At 34.9% G+C, this 17,448-nt stretch overlaps 1 protein-coding gene across 1 annotated transcript in view; it reads right to left on the reverse strand.

Moving 5' to 3' along the window:
- Positions 1 to 5,675: 5,675 nt before the first annotated feature.
- The window catches only part of LOC139086739 (protein amalgam-like), a 53,051-nt gene continuing 41,278 nt past the window's right edge, over positions 5,676 to 17,448 (reverse strand). Inside the window, exons 3-7 of the mRNA XM_070635320.1 lie at positions 16,310 to 16,482; positions 14,826 to 14,972; positions 14,688 to 14,751; positions 8,598 to 8,855; positions 5,676 to 6,697 (exon numbers count right to left, since the gene is read on the reverse strand). Coding sequence (XP_070491421.1) covers positions 6,462 to 6,697; positions 8,598 to 8,855; positions 14,688 to 14,751; positions 14,826 to 14,972; positions 16,310 to 16,482 — 878 coding nt within the window. The 3' untranslated portion in view covers positions 5,676 to 6,461. The remainder of the gene's footprint in view (positions 6,698 to 8,597; positions 8,856 to 14,687; positions 14,752 to 14,825; positions 14,973 to 16,309; positions 16,483 to 17,448) is intronic.

The raw sequence follows: 17,448 nt of genomic DNA on the forward strand, positions 1-17,448 counted from the left end.
TTATGGAGGCGTTGACACTGTTCCATAAGGCATACATCGTAGAAATGACCGAAAATCCGATCCTATGTCGACTCAACTCTGACCTGAGACTGGATTTTGTCGAATCGCGCTTGGGGATAGAGTTGAGCTAGCTTAGTGCCCGATTTTCAGCCATTTCAACGCCGTATGCTTTCCTGTGTTAAATAATGCAAATCTTAAATCTCTGTTGCCAAGTGGTTAAGCAACAGACCCAAAAAACACACGATGTACATATGAATGACTGAAAATCCAGTAAAATGTCGACTTGACTCTAGTTTGAGACATAATTTCATCGAATCTGAGTTGTGGCTTGAGTCAAGATGGTTTATTGTCGGATTTTCAGCAATAAAGCTTAAGACCGGACAAGAGTCAATGTCACGCTAGCTTAATACCGGCTAGCGGTACCCATTTTTCCTCTATGTGCCTTCTGGTGGATCGGACACCTGAATCGCTCTTTTGTGAGTCCATAAGTTCAATTTCGACCTTAAACCGATCTCTCAATTATTGAAAAATCCATTCCATGTTGGATTATTAGGCATCTTTAATGCACAATTCTCAACAGACGTTTAAAGTCACAGCCTTCCTCAAAAACTATTTTCCATCCCCAAATCCCTGCCTCTATTTTTCTTCAACTTGTGCTAGATTAAGGAAATGAGAAGAAAATTTTTTTTCATCATCTCACCGCTATTTGAAGTAGATACTTTTATGCTTATAGCTTCATTTTCGCTATTATGTAGTCATAAGCTCTTGAGATTATTTCGCTGTTTCTACTATTTTAACTATTATGGTTCATTTCCGAGTCGAAAAATATAATTTCTTTAATGCATCGTCATCAAGCGAATGCGGAATTTTAAATGAGAATATTTTGTGTGTAGTAAGCCTTAATTATTGTTGGCTTTGAAATGGCGTGCCTTATGTTTAAGTTTAGTATTAGGTTGAGTTTTGTTTAGTTTTGGGAGTTAGATTGAGGAATTGAAGGATGGAAATATTATTGTGTAATTAGGAGTGATTCATGTGCGACGGGTAGCATTGGCAGATGGAGTAGCAAGAAGTCTTGAATGAGTCTAGTCTTATATAGTCTGACATAAGTCGGCTAATTGACCAGATATCCGGTACCAGAAAGGTGTGACTCTGGTATGGTCTTAGTTTAAACATAGTTCGGCATCAAGCCACAGTCACGTCAGCCTAGAGCCAGATTCCGAATTGATAAGCCATCTTGTGCTACTCATGCTACATGTTTGAACCTCATTTATGGACAAACCCAAAAATTAAGCATTTTTTGATATAATTCTAAAATTCATTCCTCTTTTATTCACATCATGTCCTACACAGAACTGCCAACGTCACGTCTATCATAATTCAGCCTTGCTCTGCATTTATTTTCAAAAAATATGCATCAATGCCATTTTAAGGAAGTAATTGATATTCATTGAAACAAAATAATTATTAAAATATTCAGTTGACATTCGCATCCAGCTAGAATTTGTCTATCCATGAAAAATCGAGCCTTTTCGTGAGAAATCGCTTTCAAATTTGGGAGAATAATCTTGTCGATTTGAGTTAGCAACATTAAATTTACACTAAATTTAAATTCATCCTCAAGCTATAAAGTTATTTTCCCAGAATTTCATTTCCAAAATGAAGGTGCGTTGTTGTGGAATTTCCGGTAGATTAAGCTTTTGTTTCTATTTGGGATGTTTGTCTTTATTGAGACTCATCCACATTATTGTAATATTTTTGTTGCCTCAAGCTAGGGTTTCTGTTATCTCAGACGGATATCTATTGTTTGTCAAACATTATGCAGTCAATAATAATATCAAGGACTTTGTAATGAAAACATTTGATTTATTAACATGAATTATATTTATCCAGGCATAGTGATGACATTTGATATGTATTAGGCTTATTCTCTTGAATATATGAATTTGGCATCAAGGCTTGTTCTCGAATAGCACAAGTCTGAGAGTTGATTCGAAATCCGGCACCTAGTCAGAATAACTCTGGCATTCATTTTCAATCAGGTACTTACTTACTCACTTACATTCTTACTTATTTAAATACTTGCTTGCTTTCTTACTAGCTTGCTTCTTTGGCCGTACAGATCAATTGTGATACCTACCTCAGATGCCGCCAGTGAGCCGCTAGTGAGTCACACTGGCTTCTGTCTCTGTCAACAGCTTTTTTTCATGAATTATTAGGACTCACGTACTCAATAAATTAGGTACGATGTAAAAAATCATGGTACATAAAATGAATCACGATGACGAGAAATGAATTCGGCATCAAGTTGGAGTCACGCCGGCTTAAGTAGAAGAGAAGAGGGGATAGGGTAGGGTGGAGTTTTGATCGATTAACCAATTTATGCTAGTCGGTATCCGTAAACATTTTGATAATGATTTTAATGTCGGTGTATCTAGAATCTAGAAGGATGGATAGGGACCATCACTCCCTGAGTGATAAATGAGGGTGAGGAAGGGGCCGTGTTCCTAACGGCTTCACCCTTCTGACTACAGACCTAATAAATCAAATATAGTTATTTTTACACTAAAAATCTGAGTCGTCCTTGAACTTTGATTCATATTGATGAGAATAGATACGAATTCTTAGTCATTTCAGGATAGCTACCATATAGAGCAGTGGTGGGTCAACTGTGGGCCGTCAAAATTTTTTGGAAATACCATGAACCGTATGCCATGTCATGTTTCATTCAAGACTCACCAAAAAGGTGTACTTCAAAAAATAAGATTCATGCTCACCGCAGATATAGAATCTTGTATTGCTTGAGAGAATCCCCCTGAAAAAATCAAATGAAAAAGAACTCAAAATTTATTTTAGTTTTTAAATTTTTCTTTCATTCTGTTTATTTTTTCAATTTTTCTTTTAATAATTTTACCTCAGCTTCTTCTTCATTTTCACAACCAGTAAAGTGAAATTTTTTTATTTATTTTTCTCCTTCAGATTTTTTTTCTTTTTATTTCTTAACATTTTACAATTATTTTATGTAAATTTTTTTGATTTATGTTGTGCTTTCATCTCTCGTAAAATATATATAGTTTTTTATTCAATTATTTTAATGTCCATTGCGATGCAAGTAAAATTTACAGAAAAGATGCATGGGATGTTGATTTGCAAATATTTTACTAGAGACGGACAAACAATGTTCTGTTTATTTTGACTTCTTGTGGATGACTGGGGGTAAAAATTATTTACAAAGTTTTTCAGTTTCATTTAAATCTAAAAAGTTATTTTTTTTCTTTTCAATTTTCTTCTCTATAATTTACTTAAAAGTACTTCTTTTTCGTACGGAAAACAACAATATTGTTATTGGGTATGAGATTGTATTTGCATTATAGTCTGTGTTGCAATAATCATTCATATTCAACCATCAAATCTGAGCTACACCAGAGCACCAGAGCTACATAAAAATTACATTCTCATACCCAACATCCATTCACAATTTAGGGTTGTCTGGAGACTCTCGGATTTTGACCGAGATTCGAGTTCGATCCGTAATCACTCCGAACCGAGATCGAGTCCGAAACCGAGATCGAGTTCCGAACCGAGATCAAGGTCCGAATCGAGACCGATTCCCGAACCGAGATCAAGTTCCGAATTGAGATCGAGTTCCGAACTGAGATCGATTTCCAAACCGAGATCGATTCCCGAACCGAGATCGATTCCCGAACCGAGATCGATTCCCGAACTGAGATCGATTCCCGAACCGAGATCGAGTTCCGAACTGAGATCGATTCCCGAACCGAGATCGAGTTCCGAACCGAGATCGATTCCCGAACCGAGATAGATTCCCGAACTGAGATCGAGTTCCGAACAGAGATCGATTCCCGAACTGAGATCGAGTTCCAAATAGATCCAAATCCGATAGAATCCGGAACCTAAAATTGAAATCGAGTCCCGACAAATCTCAAAACCGAGTCTAGTTCTCCATCTCGAAAACCCCTTAATTTCACATCCATCACACTGATGGAAGCTCACTTACAAAAAAAATTATTATTATTATTTTTTTTTGTGTCATTCTATTGTTTATCTGTCTTAAATCTAAAAGCTTTCATTATTTTAATTATGAATTCAGATTTTAATGGAAATGTAAATGCAAAAATCTTTTTTTTTTTTTTGTGGCTTTTTTTACAATTTGTCGAATTTTGTTGTTTTTTCATGAATTATCTCCATTTATTTTATTTTTGTGAGAAATATTCAGTGGGATTTGATGTACAAAGTTGATGAGAGACTATTTGGATGACTGGTAGGATCAGGGCATGGAAATTTGCAAATATCTAGAAAATCTCAGCAATTCTTGACATGATTTTTGAATTTCCTTTGGGTATTACTGCAGCAGTTGATGATTTGTCAAGGGTCAGACACTCCAGTGGTACAGTACTGTACTTACTGTACTTTCATATAAATTTAACAAGTACAGTAAGTACAGTAAGTAAGTACAGCTGACCCTTACAGTGATTTGACTTGACAATTCTCATGCCAGAGCTTGAAATCGACTTGAATTTTGTCTGGAATCGACTCGACTTGAGTTGACTTTTCCATACAAAATCCGAGTCGATTTCAAGCTATGCAACATAGTCAGGAAGACTTGAAAATAATTGATAAATTCACAAAAAAATGAGGAATTTAAAACAAAATTCCAAATTAAGTTCGGCTACAGTGACGTAAAATGCGACACCATCCATTGTCTATCATCCTATTCTATCCAGTTCCATCAAAATTGTCAACTTTCTTAATTAACAGATCAGAATTTTCTGCTCATTTAGAACAAATTCATTGAGAATCAGTACAAAAATTTCAATTTTACAATAAAACGCAAACTTATTCAAAAGACAGAAATTAGAAAGGATTTTAATCCATTCAAGCTTAGAGCTTAAAAGTTTTACATTCAAAGTACACAGATTGGCCCTTCTATTCATCACGCATCATCGTATAGCAATCATAAAAAAACATTTCTATTATGGATCATACATCTCATCATTCAGACTATGTTTCTCTATGTGATTTTTACTACTCCTACTGCTGATGCTGTTCCTTTTTTTTTCATATCTCATTCAATTTTGAATTTTTCATTTTTATGTTCTCATTGTGGATTTTTTTTTCCTTCGTCTGACTACAATTGAGAATGAATATGACATGAGCCTTGTGTGTTGAGTTGAATATGTTTTTTTGTTGTGTGTAGCATGAAGTTTTTTCTAGCTTTTGATACTGTTTGAGATTGCTATAGTCTGCTGTTGTGTTGGATATCATGATTTGTTACTGTTACTTCAGATTTATTTTTGAAATAAAAGTTAGTCTAGAAACTTAATAATTTGAAATTGATATTGTCATCTTGAAGGACTGAGACTACATCAGATTGGAATGAGAGGATTTGGAGGTACAATGTGGGGTTCAAATTGAACATACTGTAGAGATTTCAATCAAGTGAGATTGCTGGCTGAGAAAACAAAGGATTGAAGGTTGTTTTTCAAAATTGCATATGCTATGGACTTATTGTAACACTGTGGGAGATCAGAAGAGCTTTTGATAACATTTCTGTTGAGTTTTCTTCAATATCAGATACAATTTCATCCTTAGCAATGTTTCAAAGTATCAAACAGGGGCGTAATATCCCTCTTCTCCTTGTTTTTTGGATATGTCCTTCAATTTACTAGAATTTTTAAGAAAAAGGTCAAAATTCATTCAACCTCAATTTGTGCGATATCTGGAAGCCTTATCCCAAAAAAGGGACTACACTCCTTGGTAACTCCACTATGGTTTGAAAATAATCTAGACCCAATGTGCCGACAAGCCGGGTTCGACACAAATTCTATCCTCAAGCCTCATCTTAGACCTTATGTCATTGTGTACATTTCTGGATGACTAATTCAACAGTTTTTCAAGAAAGTCTTAACCATGAAGTTAGTGGATATCAGATAAATATGCCCTTGTTCTTTGAGTTCTATCAAGGACGTAGCCGTAAATTTTTTTGAAGGAGCAATTGACAGTTTTTTGTATGGAATGCATTAGAATTTGAAAATAAACTCCTTCTCCTACTCAACCTGAATTTAAGTTAGATTTATATCTCAATTTTGAGGTTCTGATCCCCAAAGTCCCTCTATAATCTCCTAAACACACCCCCTGAATACCCACTACAACTCTTAATGACGTCAACAAATATTCACAGTTGATTGACTAAATGAAAATTGATATAAATACATCTAATCCATTAATTCATGTTTTTATGTATAATAATTTTTTTTTATTCATTCATTCCTAAAGACATACCCTAAACATCTCATTGTGTGTAAAAAGGACAAAAAAGAGATTTTTTTTGTATACATTTTCATTTCTTCTATGCATTTATTTGTGTGTATTTTTGTGTGTATTTATCTATGACAGTTTTATTTTGGATGCTACAGGCTGTCATTACAAATCCCAAACATAAATCATCTCATGGAGAAATTAATGCACATGACAGTTGATACGGTTACAAGAAGAAGCGTGGGAATAGACGAGAACATTTTCGTTGGTGATGATAAAAGCCATTTCGATAGATGGAATGTTAAAAAATTGCTGTTTCTATTACAATATAATGAATGTATGCTGTTACTGCTACTATTGCCATGCTGCATTGCAGCTGGATGTTCCCCGTTTATAACATGAACCATAACACTTGCTGGATCTGTACAAAAAAATGGAAAAAGAAGGAAAAGAAGTCCATTAGTGATGAAAAAATAAAAATGCATAAAATTTTATGAATACACAACAAACAGAAGTGGAAATTTGTTGAAATGCTTCGAGCATAGAATTACTCATAAATAAGCAATTTCAACCAACCATTCCGACAATTAAAATTCTCAGCGGGGCACTTTCGTTGCATAATTTTTTCTTTTTTTTCTCATTGCTCTACATTGTAAGGATTTAAGATTGCGGAGTGAATGGAACTTTTATGACACTTAAAGGGAATAAGCGAGATTTAAAAATTTTAATCAACAATCATTTTCGAGTTTGTTAAACTTAATAATGAGGATGTTAAAAAGCTCGACTGTAAACTCTGTTGTGAATTATGGATCTTGAGAAATCAAAGGAATTTTGGAGAAATTGCAACTCTTAAATGAATTCTTATTAAAAATGTAGTTAGTGACTATAAGGAACGTTTGTTTTGCTATGAATGAATTTTTGCTTTTAAGCATTTCCATCAGAACTTGAAGATGGGTCAATTAACTAAATCCGCCTCGACTTTGACTTTTTCTCCATTCTTGATTTGAGTTTGAAAGTCTATAGTAAAATCTGAACTTTTACTTAAGGGCAGAGTTAACCAAGACATGACTTTAAGAAAGCGAATCTATTTTTGCTTAAGACTCCATTCAAATGCCTCATAAATAGAGTACTGTCAGATTTGCTTTTGAGGCTGAATTGGAATTTCAATCGATATAGGTGAGTAAATAGAAGTTGTCCTAAAAAAAGGGGTAAGTAAGAGGGTTGGGGATAAGTCAATAGGTACTAAGTCAGAGTCATGCCGATCTGAGGTCGAATTTCGGATTGATTAACCGATTAGTGATATCATGGATATGCCAATAAGTTAAATTTAGCCAATTTAATGATATAACCAATTTAGGAATGAAAAGTCGATCTCAAGACGAGATTGAATGATAAAAACCGCATTGAATTGACTTTAAGCTCAAGTTTAGCCTATCTCAATCAGAGCTCGAATTCGATATGGTTGAAGTCGACTCGAATCGACTCGAGTCGATTCTGTTTTTTTTTCTGATCGACTCGAGTTGACTCGACTCGACTTCGAGCTCTTATCTCAACGAATACGGCATAAAAATCTGAATTTTGAATATCATTAAAGTGCACTTAGCATAATACATTGCAGAAATCATCTAACATCAAGCTTCACTCTTATTTGTGTTTACTTAACGAGTGTTTACCTCCATATAATCTATTCCTCTTATTTCAATACTTCATTTAATGCAAGTACCAAGTTATATGCAAGAATTGAGTTATTCACTTCCATTTGAATATTAATTTGACTTGACTCAAGTACGCGAATGTTGCACTGAACTTGCGATTTCAAAATTGCATGAAATTTGTTGCCAATTTCAGCACTAACGATCGAGTGTTTTGGCTGTATTTATTCATAGTAATAAATTTAGTGTAGCTTAAAAAATGTTAATTAATCAATTGATGCTCGATAAATCAATCATTTTACAAATCTATTATCTGAATTTTAAAGCTACACTGCAATTCATCACAACATTCTTCCTCAATAAATGCAGCAATAATACATATTTCAATACACAGCACACCCAGCAGTGAAAAATTGTAAAGCAAAATGTGCTTAAAGTGCGAAGCATTTTTATATTAGCTTGCAGAAAAAAGAGAGCATGCCATAAGTGACTGTAGCACTTCATAAAAGCTTTTAGCACTTCATTCATACGATGTGAATAAAAAAACATTTTCTGGCTCTAGACGTTCTTTTTTTGTTGCCACCACTTCAGCTTGTTTTCTGCAAGCTCATGTACATTGAATGCAGTCAATTATCTGTTGTATTATCAATGTGTGTATATCTAACATACCTGAATTGCTTGGCAAGCATGTATAGTTTCCACTATCGGACGACATCGCACGTGAGATGACCAATTTGCTTGTTTTTGTTTGTCGCTCTGTTAAAACACTTATTCCACCGCGTTGAGAATAGTTGATAACACTCGGTCCTTTATACCAATAGATAAATGATGGTGGACCTGGAGCATCGTATGCGACACACGTTAGATTAATGTCATTACCACTTTTGATGAAAACTTCACTATTTCCTAATATTTCGGCACGGGAAACTGAAATGACAAAAAAAAAATTTATTTAGTTCCGATTGAGCTTGACAGGAAAAAGGAGATAATAAATATTTTGGAGTTACGAACTGTTGGAGGTCATTGACATAGCTGGAATCATTAAAATGTCATAACAATATGGGGTTATCAGTTAGGACTAAAGAAACAATTTAATGCCAGTCATTGATGATCTTATGATGAGGAGTCAAGAAGAATGACATGGGTAGTAAGTCCTTTTGACAAGTGAATAAATATATTTTGGACAAGTGAGCAAGAGGAACAAAATAATGAGATATTAAAGGTTTATTATTGTTGGGAGATGAGTTGTATGGAATTAATTCAGAATAATGGATCCAGAGCGTTTATGGTCTATTTACAATTTGACGACGAATTCCAATCTTGACCAAACTCTAAAATGGGATCTGAACCACTCATGGTCATGGCACCGTCAGGGCAACTTTGCGTCGTACTGCTAATACGACGACGCAGCGATGTCCTAGCGAATATGGTGTGCTGTTCGGGATTGTAGTCTATTAAGCGAGCTTCTGAACCGCATTTCCAGTGCATATGATTCTGAAAAGAACCTGAGAAGCCCTTACAACCTTCATTTGGATCACTGTCTCTTAAATTTTCCCTTGCGTCCCATTCCTGTGTGACATTCTCAAGTTCTACACTTTTGAACAGCTCACTGTGACAAATTTCATTTTTAGACATAAAAATGGACCAAAAACAGCAGTAATGATACCATTAAGGGACCTTCAATTCTTATCGTCAACTCGACCAAGTACATTGAAGGGACACGACGTAGAAATTTCCAAAAGTCAGACTTCAAGACTGAATTAAGTCGACACATGTGTCGGATCTTCAACAGTATCTATGACGTGTGCTTTCCGGCTATTTTTACCCCATTTGCTGTCCGAGGTAGACGTCTAGCGACTACATTGAGCCACTCAAGTGACAAACAACACCAAACTCGAAGTCTTCAACCATTTAAAACTTCCCAATTTCACCTTTAAAGCCATAAAAATCACAACAATCATGAAAACGATACAAGTTTATCTTTATTTCTAAAGTAGTCCATCCTATCTCGTATGGGGTATAATAAAAGATATCCTTTGAAATCAATTTATTCACTATCGCTTCCGATTGTCTTTATACTTTATTGTTCTGGTCATATAATCAACAATTTATATATCACTGCCACAATTTTTCTATTAAGTAAGTATATTGAGACAGTTTATTTTCTTGACGATATAATATCTCGTTTTATTTTATTTTATTCTTTATCAATATCAGTAGCCAGCTATAGCAGCATCATGAAAGGGCAAAAAAGAAACAATCTTTTTATCACACACAGAAGTCTCCTTCTGGGCATCATGGAAAGGAGCAAATAACATCGCAACATTCGAGCTAAATGTCTTGATAGTTGAGGAAGGAAGGAAAGTTTCAAAACAACTTAATGCGATGATAAATTTTGCTATCGAATCGTATGGAATGGCGTGATGTGACATAATACACTGAATATCGCTTGGGGAGGACATTGAAGTTTGTGTTTTGACAGAGCGACTTCCTTCTCGTTGGATATAAGGCGTAGGGAATATTTTGTTTGTTGTATCAATATATTTTGCATATGTCAATATTGGCTTGGTGTGGTTGTTGGAGGGAAGGAGTATTCAGGATAATACAGGAGAAGTTGTGGGAATATTGGGGTTAAATAGTGATATGAAGGAATTTATTGGATAGGGCAGAGTTGTACAAACTGTGTACCTCGGCACAGCAATGCTTCGCAATCAATGTGTGGTTTCAGGTCCTGGCTTATTATCAAAATGGTACTAAATGGCCATGATACAAAAAAGTAGGAACCAGTGACAATACTTGAATAGGGCAAGGATGTAACTGTTATTTTGACATTTTTTGGCTCAATTTATTATTATTTCTTGAATTTACAGTATGGATTGGCCTAAGCAGTGTCGTATTCAGAGTATGGGAGGGGGAGAAGGAGGTTGATCTCCTCGATTTCTGCTTATACATTTCTGCCTTAACATCACGAATAAGTTGAAGAGCTCGAATGATAGGGTCGGCTGTAGACGTAGTTTTCACGTGGCAATGAGCCCATGTGTTCCCCAGCCAAGGAAGTAAGTTGTAAGTAAGTAATGTCTAAGGATGCCCTAGATTACTTACTGGAACCATGTTCCGACTTGGAGCCTAGGTTGCTCCAAAATGCAAAGAAGCAGCAGCTTTCACTCAAACTCCCATTAATTCATACTGTCCTTCTAAAATCAGTTAATGCTTGACTATTCTGAATTTTAGGAACAAGTCCTAAAGAAAATCACCAAATACTCCACAACATCCACCACACAGCTCCACATCATCAACCACAAAACTCTCCAATCCTTGCCTCATCACCATAACTCTTGCTCCATATTCCCCATCATCCTCATCATCTTCCCACTCCCCACAAAAAACCATCATCACATCCACCGAAAAATGGTGACAAGAAAATGGCATCCGAATGTTTTTGAAGTAAACAAACTCATAAAGTAATTCACAAAAGCAGAGACAAAAATTGGTAAATATCAATAACAAAATTCCTGAGATTGAAATGACTTTAATCGATGTGTAGCAAATTGGATGAAATAGGAATTGATTGAAGTTATTTTTTTGGGATATAAAAGCTGTGCTCAGTGAAGCATTTTATGATTATTTGTTTCAATTATTTTGGTATCTAAATTGATTTTTGCTACGATTGTATGCTGCATAATGGGTTGGTGATTATTGATAATTTTATTGGATGTCTATCTGATTGAAAATGGATGTGGATTCAATAAATCTTGATTTTGTTATTTTAATGATGGATTTGAAAATGTTTAATGGATGTAGCTCATTAGATTAATTAATTCCCAGGCTATATACAATATTATTAATTAAAATACCTTATTATCGCTAATGAGCAAGTAACAATAATAATTTTTTTTCCTGAAATTGGATGCACTACTCGAGATTAATTTCCTGTTGATTGATTTATTGTTAAAATATTGCATTTATTGACGTAATCATTCAAGTAAAAAATTAATCAAATTTTTATTGAAATGCTTGAATGGACCCAGTTGTTGTTAAAAAATATTCAATGCCTTGATCCAGTCATATCCATTATTCTCAAGTTTCGCGAGGATAATGATGAATTTTAATTAACATAAAACTCATTAAAAAATTAATTAATTTTTAAATATTTTCAATAAATTTTGTGGATATTCAAAAAATATGTTTATTCTTAACTGGTAAAGGTTATTGCTCATCAGCTTTAGGCGACATCTGAGGGAGGCCATGGATCACAGTTGATCTGTACGGTCATATAAGTAAGTAAGTAAGTAAGTAAAGGTTATTGAGATGGGGGTCTACCCGAATAATACAAGACGGTTAATCAATCCAAAATCCGTCACTAGGCAGTCGTGACTCTAGCATGGTGCTGGATTTAAACCAAATCTGACAGAAAATCATATTCACGTAGGTTTGAGACTGGAGTTTTGATTGATTCACAGATTTGAGCTATTTTGACGAGATTGTGATATCTTAAGAATGTCTCGACCTGAATACTATTTTGATCTCAAGAATTTGTGGAAGTCGAATCATCGGGAACACTTACTAGCTTGGAAATTTCGTTCGAATATTAGAATTACGAGATTCTAGAAAGACATTCGATTTGAAAAAGATGGAAAGAGTCGAATCCGACTCGAAGATAGAACAACTACAGCCTTGAAACATTATATTTTCGAATTTTTCATGCCGTGTGCTTTTCGGGGTATTAATCTCACTTCTTGATGACAAGTTCTTATTGATCAAGGACGTAAGGGGGCAGAATGGACAACTTTTTGCATGAGAAATTTTGAAAATTGAAGAATCTTGTCCAAAAAGATGGGTTCGATACTTCAGTTTCTCTTCTCTTGGATATTTAAATTTCTTGATTGAACTTTGAATATTTGGGCAATAATGAGTTCTTCGAATGACAAGTTTCTATTTTAGGTTATAACATCCTGGGATCTGTAAAAGGAGAGTTCTTATTGATTGGAATAGAGTTGAAAATTGAAGAATCTGGTCCAAAAACAAAGTTAAACCCCTTCCTCTCCATATTGAATCTACTGAAAATCATCAGTGTAATGAGTCCCCTTCAAGTAAGTTCATTACAACTCAAAATAATTTATAATGCACGATTACTGTCACAACATGAATGATATAAAAATACGAAGTAAATTTTTCAATTTAAGACTGGTTTAAAAGGTTATTGAAGTCGAGCAGGATGTATTGCTAGAGTTACGAATTCTATTTAATGTCGATTTACTTCTTTTCTGACATAAAGTCCTTAATGGAAGTTTGTCAGATTTCAACATTAAATTGGAATTTTCGGGAGATGGAATAAGAGCATGAGGCCAAAGAATTCTTGGAAGGAGGCTGTTGATAGAGACAGTGTAGCAGTTGGTATTGGATAATTTGAAAGAGGCAGCCAACGATTTGAAGTCAACTGATATGTACAGCCAGTAAGTCGGAAAGCCTGCAATTCCTGCCTTTTAGATGCTTAAGCCTGCAGTTTTCGGCTGTAACTTATAGTTCATCCAAGACTACAAGCCTGTGTTTTCTGTCGAGAGTCAAAATCTCCCAATTTCATCACAAGAACAACCAATTTCAATTCAGCAAATGGAAGTGCTTTCTTTTCAATTTGAACAACATTTTTTAATTTCCTGTTAACATATATTTTCAACTTCACTTCCAACAACTCGTTTATTTTCTTCTTTTTTTATTTCTACTCATCTATTTTCCTCCACTCCTCGACTTGAGCTATGGATATAATTAATGGGGTTCTTTCCCCTCGCTATTCCTCTATTTGCTGTACAAGACTCACTTAGCACATTGCTTTCTTTTACATTTGAGTTGTCCGCATTGCAGAGCAAATTGAGTTATATGAAAAAAATGGAGGGAAAAATGTGAAATGCGAATAACACTTAATTAATCATCAGCATTGTAAGTAAATGAATTAATCATGACACATGTGTGTGTATGATTCACATAACTGTAAAGTACACTGAACTTTGGAAATGGAAACTAAAGTTACTTAGAGTATATAACTTTTTGTGGTTGTTTTGTGCTGATTGGATTGGAATTTGTTGATTTAATAAATTATGCACGTCAAGTAATGCTGGTTTTGAGGGAATTTAAAATAAATTGGTGCCTTTGTAGCATGTATGCAAATTAATTTGATTACCTTGATTGATATAATCAGCTATTTAATTAGGTATTTGAGAGCAACTCTAGTTAGTTGTGCATTTTGTGCATTTTTGAAGCTATTTATTCAAATGCCTCAAATGTTGATGCTTGATTTTAGGTACCAAGGCATCATTTTGTCAATTATTGAAGATTACTGACTGAATTTCATGATTTTTAATTAGTCCGAGCTACACAAATGAAGAAGGCTCCGCTAAATAGCATGTAAGACACCGACAACGGAGCTTGTAAGGCTTCGTCACGGAGCTTGCAAGGCTTCGTCATGGAGCTTGTAAGGCTTCGTCACTGAGCTTGTAAGGCTTCGTCATGGAGCTTGTAAGGCTTCGTCATGAAGCTTGTAAGGCTTCGTCATGAAGCTTGTAAGGCTTCGTCATGAAGCTTGTAAGGCTTCGTCATGAAGCTTGTAAGTCTTCGTCACGCTCCAACGAAGCTTATTCATTAACACAAAATGTAAGCCACATCCCAGTAGCTCCCAAATGCCAGTCATATAGATGATCAAGTACATCAACTTCATCCAACAATTTAAACATCTCCAAATTCAAAGCAATCATTAATCATACTCACCAATAACTGTTAAACGAAATGCTAAACTAATTTTTGGTTCTGTCGAGACTTGACACTCATAAATCTGTGAAGGAATTAATATACACAAAATTAATTAATTTAAATCCTAATAATTTATTAAGACATTAAATAACTTACGCCACTATCTCTTGGTTGCGGCGATGTTATCCTCAACGTCCATTCATCAGACGAGTCAGCATGCAGTGATTGATAACGCTGATCATTTGTATATGTAAGAATACCAACTGTTAAAATATGCAAGTCACGTTTTCGAATCCATGAAACCTGTAACATGAATTAATATGAGATTATTAAAATGTAACCTAAGGATTAACTGTAGATGTGAATGTTGTGGAAGAGAAGGATTAAGTAGTAAGTTGTGATGAGTTGAGAAAATAGGGGTGGAAATGCTTTGAGAGCATTTTGAGGTTATGTATGGGAACTTTGCAGGATCTTGATTGAAATAGCACAAATGAATACGTAAAGGACATGCTGCATCTTGAAAATTTCATCTTAAACGACCTAAATGTCCTTGAAGTTCCTCTCTATTAATAAAAAGCCACAATAATCAAGCCTCAGCTCATTAAGATACAGTAACCGCAACCACCACTTTCGAACTAACATCGCATGCCATAAAGCTAATAATAAATCACCCTAGGTGTTATAAATCGCAACATTGTATTTCAATTAACCGTGCATGATGATACTTAATGCCTTATAGATTCATATTAATGATTATCATAAATATTATTCTCATTAAGTCGGGGATTAACCTTCAATTTTTTTTTGTGTGTGTTATGGTTGTGTCATCATCATTATTATTATCATTTATAGTAATATATGGCAGGGATATGGAAGGTAAGATAATTGAATGTTTTAAACAAGGAGGACGATTTTGTGACATTTTGGAACAGACAATGAGCATGCACGGAAAATGTGTTGAAATTTTGTGATAAGGCCAGAAATAGAGTCAGATGGAAGGCGTTTTGTAGTAACCTAGGCTCCACTTAGGAGCATGGTTCCAGTTAGTAAGTAAGTAAGGTGCATGCTTAGTTATATAGATTGAGTATACTCATGAGAAGGCTAATTAAGGTGAGTATGCTCATTGTCTGTTAGGGATTAAGGATCAAATAGTAGAATTCTGCCTGTATCCTACAAAGGAAGGCTGTATTCTTCATTTCCAGGACTTTATCCCTAAAACACCTCTAGAAAATTCCTAGAAATCGTCTTTAAGCACCTAGAACAGTGCTGTACAACCTTTTTATGCTATAGTACACCTTTGTGGTAAGCTATGACCGAAACCCCAAACGGCAAATGGTTCATGGCACTTCCAGAAAGTTTCAGAAGCACACTAATATGCCGCGGCACACTAGTTGCTCACCACTGAACTAGAGTATCAATTTTATAAGCTATAGCTCAGAAACACTTGGTATTGGCAATTCGCAAAGGGCAGTTAACAATATAGCCAGTATTAGACGTCAACTGACAGAGGCCATGGATCACAATTGATCTGGAAGGCCAGCGAAGGACGTATGTAAGTCGTTGAGAATCTCTATAATCCAATAAATTCCCCTCAGTGCCAGCACTTCCCCCAAAAAAATATAATCCATATTAATACTCACCGCTCTATCACCTAAATTGCGTACAACACAGTGAAGTTTAGCCGATTGTCCAACTGTTGCAGTAATATCTCTCTTTGTCATATTGTCAAAGTATGGAAGGCCATAATTTGTGTTTTGCCATGTCGGTTGTGTTGTCTCACTTGTCTCGCTGTTTATGTTTATGATATCATTTGCTGTGAACGAGAATAAAGGAAGAAATAGGAATTAAGTAGGACGAAATATATCCAGCTGCAACATTTTAATGGAAGTGAATAAAATTAAATGTATAGAATGAGAAATAGTGCTGGATGTGATTGAAATTAGCATAAAGAATGGAAATTAAGGAGTATTAATAAAGCTTTTAACAGATTATAATGCGAATGGAATCTCAATTGTGGATGACTATGATGATTTTAATTTCACTGATTGAAGAGTATTGTGTGAAAATGTATTTAATGCTTCGTCTCATTTCCCTCATAATGGAACTAAGTTTTCTTTCTCATTAAATGATTTCAATTAACTTAATGTTTCCCATACTTCCAACTTCTTCTTATGCTCAACTACTTTTTTTTTTGCATTTTTTTAGATCTCATCTTCAACAGCCACGAGGATAATGGCTGCAAACAAGGAAACTCTCTCACTGTGTCTTTATTTCAGACTATGATAAACTTTATTTCTTGTTGTTCCTTTTTTTTTGTGTGAGAGACATTATCTGTTATTGACTGACATTTTAATAATGGAAAATTGAAGTTTATGGACTTTAATCATTCATCGTTCTCAATAATGCCCGAGCAGCACAACTAAGCAGTGTTCGCTAGGATGCCACTACTAGCTTGCTATACTCATGGAGCTTAGGAGCGTACGAGCTTAGTATGTGGACCTTAGGAGCTTAATATGTGGATCTTAGGTTACAACCTAAGTTTTTGTCACCTAGCATGGACAAATCAGCACAACTTTATCGCAGTCTTAACAGTCAGACCCGAAGCTGCCTTTACAGTAACCCGTGACAGCTTATTTGACACAATTTTACGAATGGACCTTGCCATCATTGTCCTGCTCGGGTACAAGAATTATCCTCAACAGTATATTTCAATCAATTTGATTGCACAAGAGAAAGTTTTGATATCCAATGCACAATATTATTATTATTGCAGATACAT

This window comes from Chironomus tepperi, unplaced genomic scaffold (assembly GCF_022539635.2).
Source record: "Chironomus tepperi strain 1889 unplaced genomic scaffold, CSIRO-AGI_Ctep_v1 contig_88, whole genome shotgun sequence".
NCBI classification, from domain to species: Eukaryota; Metazoa; Arthropoda; class Insecta; order Diptera; family Chironomidae; genus Chironomus; species Chironomus tepperi.